The sequence below is a fragment of the Nansenia antarctica genome (genome assembly GCF_963989245.1).
Source record: "Nansenia antarctica genome assembly, chromosome: 1".
NCBI classification, from domain to species: domain Eukaryota; kingdom Metazoa; phylum Chordata; class Actinopteri; order Argentiniformes; family Microstomatidae; genus Nansenia; species Nansenia antarctica.
The window spans coordinates 11,477,619-11,487,831 of record NC_137674.1 but is presented as its reverse complement, the minus strand read 5'-3'; the positions used below and the strand labels follow the sequence as shown (position 1 = coordinate 11,487,831).

The 10,213-nt window shown below is 42.8% G+C and overlaps 1 protein-coding gene across 1 annotated transcript in view; it reads right to left on the bottom strand.

Moving 5' to 3' along the window:
* slc25a28 (solute carrier family 25 member 28) overlaps nt 1-9,492 on the bottom strand; it is a 15,342-nt gene extending 5,850 nt beyond the window's left edge. Inside the window, exon 1 of the mRNA XM_080530542.1 lies at nt 8,996-9,492. Coding sequence (XP_080386668.1) covers nt 8,996-9,376 — 381 coding nt within the window. The 5' untranslated portion in view covers nt 9,377-9,492. The remainder of the gene's footprint in view (nt 1-8,995) is intronic.
* Nucleotides 9,493-10,213: the final 721 nt, after the last annotated feature.

Here is a 10,213-nt window from a genome sequence, read left to right as displayed (position 1 = left end):
AGAAATGAAAAAAGGGACACCACTGATCTTTTACCTCAGAAATCGTTGTCCAGATCACCTTACGAACATGTGGGGCATTTGAAACGTTTCCCCAAATCAATTTTGGAATCACATGGTCTTTGATAACGACAAGGAGCTTTAGAGAGGAGTGAGCTTACTGTTTCCACATGATCTACTGCCTGGTTTGTTTACATCTATGAGTGCCACGCCAGTGCATCTGTCACTTATGTTTACTCATTTACATTTACATTTTTGGCATTTAGCAGACGCCTTATTCCAAAGCGACTTACAATCAATACATTTGAATACTAAGCATGTGAATCAGCAGTCCACTATTCGTTGCAGGAAGAGTACTCTAGCTCGGGCCCGGGGCCACTGATAGAAGGAAAAACCTTCTCCCTATTATCGCCTTCTACTAAAACTTTTTTATTACTGGAGAAACTGAGAAACAGTACAAGGGGGGCAATAGAAGTTCTTAGGGACACAGTAGAGGGGAAAGCGGGTGTCTTTAGGAGACGTAGTGGTGAGGGTCAGAAGATGTCTCAGGAGGAGCAGTTAAGATGTAACCTGAAGAGATGGGTCTTCAGTCTACGACGGAAGATGGGTAGTGACTCTGCCGTTCTGACAGCCGTGGGGAGCTCATTCCACCAGCGGGGAGCCAGTGTTGTGAAGAGACGTGATCGGGCAACACGGTTTACTCATGTTCATCTTACTCCTCACAGAAAGGGCAAGGAAGAAGGCCAGGAGTATCTTGGCAGACAGCTCCCATCCTTTATTCAGCCAGTTTGAGCTCATGAGCTCTGGGAGGCGCTATAGAGTTCCCCTGGGAACTGGAAATATATTCAAGATAGTGATGCTCCGATCTGATCGGCGCCGATCAGTATCGGCCGATATGGCCTTGATCGGTTTTGATCGGAGTTCTCAAAACGGCCGATCAAACATGACCGATCAGTTTACAAAATGGCGTCGCCAGTCTGGAAATATTACACAGTGTCGGAAAGAGACAACAAATATGCCGTTTGTAATGTCTGCTCAAAAGAAATACCTTGCGGAGGAACGCACGCAAGGTCTTTCAATACCACGAATATCATACGGCATTTGCTGCGTTCGTCGATTCGCTCAGAGAGCGCCGAAGCGCACACTGGGCTCGACGTCATAAAGGGACCGAGTGCTTTGATTGGACGAGAGGCGTTCCACGAGTGCTGGTCAGAGTTCCAGCGCGACTTCACGAGCGTAGTGTAGGTAGTGTTCACCGACGTCATGTGACCCCGCGAGCAGGAAGTCACTTGGCCCATAGCAACAACAACTATTAGCGCGTGAGTTTTAGGTCTTCCTCTGTGCACCTTGCACAAGTGTAGATAGCGAGCGACTTTTCAGCAGCAGGACATATTTTAGATGATAAGAGGAACAGGCTGAGTGCCAAAAACGCTGAGATGCTTGTATTTCTCAAGGCTAATCTGCCAGTGATGCTGCTTAATCAGAAGTAAGGTTTGAGTCTGAAATCTCCTTAGGTGCAATGTTTTGTTTTTTTGTTTTATTGATTATTGCTGACTTGCTGTCTTATCTCCTCCTAAATATGACTTGAAACTGACTGACTTGAAACAGTATTTTATATTTGGCTATAGCCTGTTTATGTTGCAGTTTAGTTTGGGTATGTTTATTGTTCCTCAGGAAAGCTACAGTTACAGTATAAGCTCCAAGTTCTCTAAGAGCCCCTAGTTCCTCTCATTCGAGTGGAATGTTGCACATTTGATGTGACAGTGTACATTTTATTTATTATGATTTTTATTTTCACATTTTATTTGTTTTTCCTGAAGTAAGCTACAGGTGGTTGTGAATTCAATAAAACAGATGGTCGTCAATTCATGATACTTTCTCATCTCCTAATTTCATTTAAATACTTAATATACAATGTCAATGGTGTTAAGAATAATTTAAAACATAAATAATGCTACACAATAAATAGAATGCTTCAATTGCCATTTTCGACGCTGTGATCGGTGATCGGTGATATCGGATCGGCAGATCACTGATTCCAGTGATCGGTGATCGGTGATCGGCACCAAAAACCCTGATCGGAGCATCTCTAATTCAAGAAGTCCTTCATTCCATGTGCCATTAGCATCCTTAATTCTGCAAAGTGACCAACAAGACGGAAGCCACAGACATGAACTGTTTTGATGTGTTTCTAATGTGCAACCATGTCTCTGTCTCTGCCTGTTTGCATTTTATGTCGTGCTGGTTGCCTTCTGGCTTCTTGTGTTGATTTTTCTGTTTGGTGAGCCGAAGACAATTTTCCACCTTGGTGGAAAATAAAGTTATATTCAATTCAATTCAATTAGCTTAAATGCACCTCCGTGGCTGGCTGGGTAGTGCAAAGCACTATGGCCATTGTAGGAGTTCATCATTCAGACATGACTCCTGGCGTGATAAAAGACTATTTTCTCACTTGTTTGCTCAAATGTTTTATATTTCCTGGCAATTTAGACAACAAAGACCATATAACTTGAGTTGTGGTGACAATCTGTGAAATGTTATTTTAGAATGAAGCCCACACACCTACTGGCTGATTCAAAAGTTGTGCTTATGCTTCATTGAACCAAATGAAAAAAAACATAAATACCATGTATGAATTCTGATTCCCACCCTCCCTATTTCCTTGACTCCCCAATATAGTTTTTCAACCACATTACTGAGCCACCCATCCTCAAACTCTCCTCTCAGTTCATTGTTTAAAGTCAGGTGATCCTTCAAACCTAAATAACTTTTAGCCAAGAATATAAAAACTGTTCTGGCAAAGGTCATGGAGGCAGTGTTTAACAGACAGCTGAAAGACCACCTCCAGGAAAACAACTTCATGAATAGTATGCAGTCAGGTTTCAGGTCTAACCACAGTACAGTCACTGCTACCTTGAAGGATTTAAATGCCATTCAGTATACCTTGGATAAAAAGCATTCTGTTATAGAATATATATAGAATTGTCCAAAGCATTTGATGTAGTGGACCATGATGTTTTGACTCATAGACTGAGTAGTATTGGGATCAATGGTAGTGCTTTAAGGTGGTTCACTATATCACGATTGAACATGCTCTATTAGGAGACCATCCAGTGTGAATCACATGTTTTTCAGGATCTTTGGAAGGAGAGAATATAATTTATTTAGTTTAGGGGGAATTAAGCTTTTTTTTCTTCTAATTAAACTTTTCAAATAATACAAATTCTGCTGAATAAAATACATGTAAATACAGTAATAAACATCATCACACAATGATGTGTCAGATGCTTTTTGTTAGTAATAAACCTCATGGAAGCGTGATACACAGAACCAAGTGACTTCAGGGTGGTGCCTGAGGTCTGCATGTAAACAACATCACCATAGTCCAGGACAGACAGGAAGGTACCGTACAGCTCTGTCCTGACCTCCTGCAGCCCTGAGGTGTGTCGCTAACAAAGAGCGTCTGACACAACAGTGATCTCTACACGGCTGTTGGTTGGTCATCATTGGCTGTGGTATAGCAGCCTACTTTGATCTACAAGGCGATTCTGGGAAAATTGCCACTTTATCTATGTTCTTCTTTGATACAATCATAAAAAAAATACGACCTTCGTTCTTACTCTCACTAACTTTTAACAGTTAAAAACAACAATAACAATGCGTCATCGTATGTGATGTCTGAAGCACTGTTTTCCTTGGCTGCTGTCTTGGTCTGTTTAAAGACCGTGGAGGGAGAGTAAGAGGGAGAGTAAGAGGGGGAGTAAGAGGGAGAGTAAGAGGGGGAGTAAGAGGGAGAGTAAGAGGCAGAGTAAGGCCCTGTACACACTACTCCGTTTTTTTTTTTTTAAACCGGGCGTTTTTCTACCCGGTTTTGCCTTCCATCCACACGCACCCTGCGTTCGCGGTTACTGAAACCGTGCTTTCTTGAGAACTCCGGCCAGGGTGAACTTTTGTAGAAACTCCGGTTTCAGCGGAGAGGTGTATACGGGAAAACCGGGGTTTTCGGCTTGAACGTCAATTGTCAGAATATATGCGCCATTAGGCATTAGGCTACTTGTAAACAAAGACAATTTAAATCCTCAATTTTAAACCTCCATTGGCTAAAATCTGTACTTTTGCCTCTACAAGTGTTAACATGTCATTTTATGAAGTTTTAATATGTTTTCAGGCGAGAAAGTAACCATATATATTCCCAAAATATGTCCAGTTTAGCAAAATAACCCGTTTATATATCTGATCTGACGTTTCTTTCCGTCTTCTGTTAACTAGCTATATTACGGCTGCGTTCGTAAATTCGCCCTGGAAATCTGATCAGCACTCATGGAATGCCTCTTGTCCAATCAAATTACGGGACGTTGAACCCAGTGTGCGCTCCGGCGCTCTCAGAGCGGATTTACGGACGCACCCTGCATTGCTTGCATACCTTTACTGACAGAAACATCGTAATATAATTACAACAAGTTGTAAACTGATTTGGGGGCCCAATATCATTTTCTAACTTGTGATGACGACTACAGTTTTTAATGTACAGAGACATAATATGTTTCAAAATGTTTAGGAAGTTTGAATAATAATAATAATAATAATAATAGGACCAGAAATGGTAGCTGTTTTCCAGACTTCTGATTCGCCAAGGGGCGCAGCCAGACGCTATTGGTTATTTTTGGCGCGGTTTAAACAATGTTCGCGGTTTTGTGTGGATGGTGTTTTTTTATAACTGTGATTGTGTGGACGCGATTCTTTTTTTAGGGAAAACCCCGGTTACAAAAAAAACGGTGTAGTGTGGACAAGGCCTAAGAGGGAGAGTAAGAGGCAGAGTAAGAGGCAGAGTGACGGTAGTGGGCAGCAGTGAGCTCCAAGGTTACAGAGGGACGTAAGCTGACTTCCTGTAAGCCTCTTTACCTCAGGCCCTAAAGACACACCCTTGAAGTAGCCTACACACAGCTATTCTGTGGCTGTTCAAACAGGGGAATATTGTTTCTTTTGCACCCAAGCACGTCCAATTTCTTAATAGGCTTCCCAAACTAACCTTATATCCCATCAGTGTATGTTTTCAGCTTGCAGATATAATGGCTGCTAAGCGAGTGAGTCAGCGAGGAGGTGAATCACAAGGGCAGGTGAAGCTGCCTGGTTGTGAACTCTGTAGATGAAAACTACATGGCTTTAATGGGAAGGTTCAACTAGCCTGTAACAGGTGCCTCATTTAGCTTTTATGTAAAGAGAATAATTATTTATGTTGTATTTCATTGTATTTAATGTAATGTTGAACAGGGTACCTTTATTGTTATGTAGACACAAAAGAGGACAAGCAAATCATTGTGTGCTGATGTTGACTGCTCAAGGAGAAGAAATATTTGAAAGTACATTTCATTATATTTTTAATGGTCATCTGGTGCCTGAATATTGTTTTTCCTTTACATAAATAATGACATTTCCACCATAAATGGATGCAGAAAAGGCACAAATTGGTGCATACAAATTCACCAGAATGCCAGAAATTAAGTGTTTGACAGCCCCCGCTTCATGGGTCCCCGTGACGTCAAACGCCACTGGTACCACCTCCGCCTGATTTTAAGACAGGAAAAACCGTGCTAAGTATATAAATCATACAGTTCTAATCCCATGAGACATTGCTCGGAGGTCAGAATGTATTGGTTCTAACCCAGAGAGGCTACTGCTGTGAGGGGTAAGGGGCAATTTGGGATTGGGGGGAGAGCGTCTGTCTCAACATCCAGTTTCCACCACCCAATCACCCTGATCAAAGCAAATGCCTGTGTGTCAGGTCTCCAGCTGAATGGACACACTGATTGCCCGCAGTGCCGCGTGTATGCGTGTGCACATTGTGTAGGCTTGGGAGGAAGTGTAAACAGGGCCTCAGGCCCCCCTATAGGACAGCTGTGGAATGCTTGGCCTGTGTGAGAACTAGCGCTAGATTCACTCTCACTGACTCTTACACACAGGCAGGTACACTACAACCAGGCCTGCATGCCTGTCTGGACATGAAGACGTCTGTCAGACCAGACAAGCCGCTCCTATTGATTCGGTCCATACTAGGTCTAATTACACACCCAAGAATTAGCCTAATGCAATCCTTCAAAAATGAGGCGAACGTCCATCCTTATGCAGACAGACACTGAGGAAAAGTCAGCACGTCTGTTTTCCAGGTACGGTTTTTGTGTGCCTGGAAAGTTCCTTCCTAACCCTTACCTTTGGATTGTGTGTAAACAGCGACCCTCTATCGACCTAGAACAGCCTACATGACCTTATCTTTTCAGACAAATGGGAGTCACAACCTCTGTGCAATTAGACCTATAGGTTAGTGTGTGCAACATACTGTGTATGTTATGTATGTCACATGTATGTGTGTCAACATACATGTGACTGTGCGTAAGAGACAGAGAAGATTTTGCTCAACTTGGAATATATGAGCAGCACACATGCCCAGTTGTTGAGATGATTTTTAAATCACTGAATGAATCTGTGTTGGCATAGTTCAGGCAGACAGTTATAGGCCTGTATCTCATCATTTAAAAATAGACCCTCCTCCATACAGAAATTAGTCGATCTGCACAACTCAGTTAACTAATTTTAGACACTCCAGTGAAGGATGCCTCCTCAATAACTCTTCTGGGAACTACAGCTGAAAGAGACATGGATGATTTTTTTTTTTTTTTTTTTTTTTTTAAAATTGACCACTGCTTTCCGCCTGACGAAGGCAGCTGACAGCACTGACATAACCCTACCTCTGAGCTCTCTCTCTCTCTCTCTCTGGACCTCTGTGTCTCTATGTTATACAACAACTAGCTGCACAGCCAAACAGACCCAGCTAACACACTGAGCAACAGGAAGAGGAAGGCCCAGACCCCTTCCTCACATCCATTTTGTTGTTCAGATCTCAAGGGACTGGATAGGCGTTATGATGATGACAAACCTAGCCTCCAATAGGCTACAGGGAGCTTTACTCATCGTGCAATGACGTGCATATATCCAGCCGTCCCTTCTATTTTGTGTATTATGTAGGCCTACCAAATGTGAAAGCAATAATGAGAAGGGATATTTGCCTGGCTCTATTCCGTATGTGCTTTAGCTAACTCTTATCAGTCATTACAAGATTTGCCTAGTACATGCATGCACATGGCTCTGGTACAACACAGAAGCATAAAGTATGGAGCCTAGAAAAAGGGCTTTACAACTGGCCAAGGAAACCTCTTCATCTTTCATCAAGGAAATCCCCATTCATCTTACAGTTGAATATCACCTCTTATGACTGTCCCTGAAAATTAACCTACCATCTCTTTAGCTGCGGGGCAAGGATGTGCCTGCCTGCACTAAACAACTAGGCCTACATTGTTGCCTTGCTTGTTTGGCAAAATGACATGAAGTTGGCTAAAAGGCAACCAAACCGCTCCAATCTCTCTCAATAAGACACGCCATTGAATAGAGCATCTGACCTGTACACAATCAATTGCATCAGTCACTAATCTAACTCATGACTATGAACAGAGGACACATGACGAGAGAGGGGCCAGTCAAATGACATGGCTCACATGTGCAAGAGACCTTTGCAGTAAGTGTGTGTAATCAATTGGTTGAGGATTTAAAGCTGTTACATTTACATTGTTGGCATTTAGCAGGCACTATATTCCAAAGCAACTTACAATCAATACGTTTGATAAGTCTATCCATTAATCATAGCAGGAAGTGTACTCTGTGCTCAGGCCAGGGGCCCATTGGCAGTCGTCATGCTAGAAGAAGGAAGGTTTTATTTTATTTTATTTTTACAAGTAGTGTGCATACTGCACAGTCAGTATGAGTTATGTCGGTTTATTTACAAATCTTAGCTCTTCATCCCACATAAATGTAGCTACATGATAATAACACCCTCTGGTGCTTTGGAATGAGCTAGGAGCCAAGTCGTAGGGGCCTATAAATAATTCCTCCTGGTAATTATCTCAAAACATGGTGTTGTAGACATAATCCCCAAACATCCAGTCTTGTATTTTCTGTAAACAATGAACAGCAACCGCACCAAAAAACCACTCCAGGTAGGTAGTAGAATAAAAAAGCTGCCTATGTTTGTCTTGAGTTGATGATTTCACTTGTACAGTACAGACCAAAAGTTTGGACACACCTTCTCATTCAATGTGTTTCCTTTATTTTCATGACTATTTACATTGTAGATTCTCACTGAAGGCATCAAAACTATGAATGAACACATGTGGAATGATGTACTTAACAAAAAAGTGTGAAATAACTCTAAATATGTCTTATATTTTAGATTCCTCAAAGTAGCCACCCTTTGCTTTTTTGTTGTTAATATAAGACATATTTAGAGTTATTTCACACTTTATTGTTAAATACATAATTCCTATGTGTTCATTCATAGTTTTGATGCCTTCAGTGAGAATCTACAATGTAAATAGTCATGAAAATAAAGGAAACACATTGAATGAGAAGGTGTGTCCAAACTTTTGGCCTGTACTGTATATATGTCTTGAGTTGATGATTTCACTTGGAGCTGACTAGGCTTGCTGGTGCAGCAGGAGGTTTGGACGCAGGTTTCCTATTGGTCCTACTGGTCATGTGACCTGGTATTCTGGTCATGTGACTTGTAGGGGGGAGAGGAGCACACGTGTGCGCACACGACCTTGCGTGGCCCGGGCCGATTTAGCTAGCATGGTGCATACTCTGCTCTGGTGATGATAACTGCAGAAAAACAGTCCAGAGATTATTGCACATTTAAGAATAAATCTGTCTATGTGCAATCATTCCGTATGTGTGCAATGCATGATGCACTCGGAGTAACAGCTAAGCTAACTAGTACATCCAGTGCAAATGGCTAGCTGGTTCACTAGTAGTAGCTGGAATCAATGCCCAGTTTCGACCTTGTCCACACAAGTGCATGACAAACTTCTCGGCAAGCAAACCATAATCCATATCTACTAATCGATCTGTAACGTAAAAGCATTTCAGTGACACTCATATTAGCCCAAGTTACCTTGACACAGTCGATGGGGAACATCACGCAATGCTCCATGATCCCGGCGACCGCCCCGGCTAACATGTGGGTGCTGGTGGAGGCGCCCTGCGGCAGACCCTCATAGTCTGGCTCCAGGACCTCTGTAGCTCCATCTGGAGCACCAGAACCACTACATTGAACAGTCTGTGTTGTCAGAAGTTCTGTGTCTGTGCCCCCCCCGATCATCCGCGGCGATGCTAAACTTCCAACAATACTCTCCGATAGTGGCGACACTCCCCAGAATCTTCCCCCCAGCCATCGGATCTCCGCCCCGGCTGAAGCTCCGGCCACCCCGGCGTTAGGGTTAGGAGTCTCCGCTGTCATCACCCGACGCCTCCTCACGAAGCCATCCGCTTCCATTAGAAACCAGCAATTGCAATTGTTATACCCGGTAGAACCCTAGTTTTTTGCATTCCCTTCCCAGATGTTTACTACCGTTCGTGCATAACTCTCCCACTCCCCGCCTCTCCTCTCAGTCCCCCAGGCGGACAAGTTCCACGCACTGTTCGGGGACACGAAGGCCCAGCGATGGATGAAGTGGGTACCGCCCCATTGAAACATTGCGACCTTTCTATTGGTTCTAACGGGAAGCGCCTTATAACAGTGGCGCCGTCATCCTTATTTCATTGGACAATTGGCCTGTCAATCATGTCGCGCTTATAACAGTGGCGCCATCATCCGTATTTAATTGGACGATTGGCCTGTCAATCATGTCGCACACACCAAATATGCAAATGACTTAGAAGAATTAGTTATAAAACGAATGCGTTACATTTCCATAAGGTAGATGGAATATGACTTAAGTGTTTTTGTTGTTGTTGTTGTTGTTGTTGTTGTTGTTTTGGGGTGGGTGGGGGGAGGTTGTGAATTGTGAATTGTGAACTTAAGTTCTTGGCGAGACACTGAAAGTAGTAGGGGGGGTGGGGTTGGTAGGCCCGGGATGGACATGAGCATGGTTGGTGTGCCCTGGCTAGGGTTCCCAAGGACAGAGTCGCAAGGTCAAATGTTAGGTATAGTACATAAAGCTAAAGGCAGGTTTTTTTTGTAATCCTCTTTTCCCATGTAAATTCATTCTTGACGTTCTTGCTTGATTAGAAAAAAAATCAAGTCTAATAAAGTCCAATTAAAAAAGGCCACCCTTATCACATTTGTATTCAACTTCATTATTTTCATTCTTACTTTATTTGTGTTCAGGCT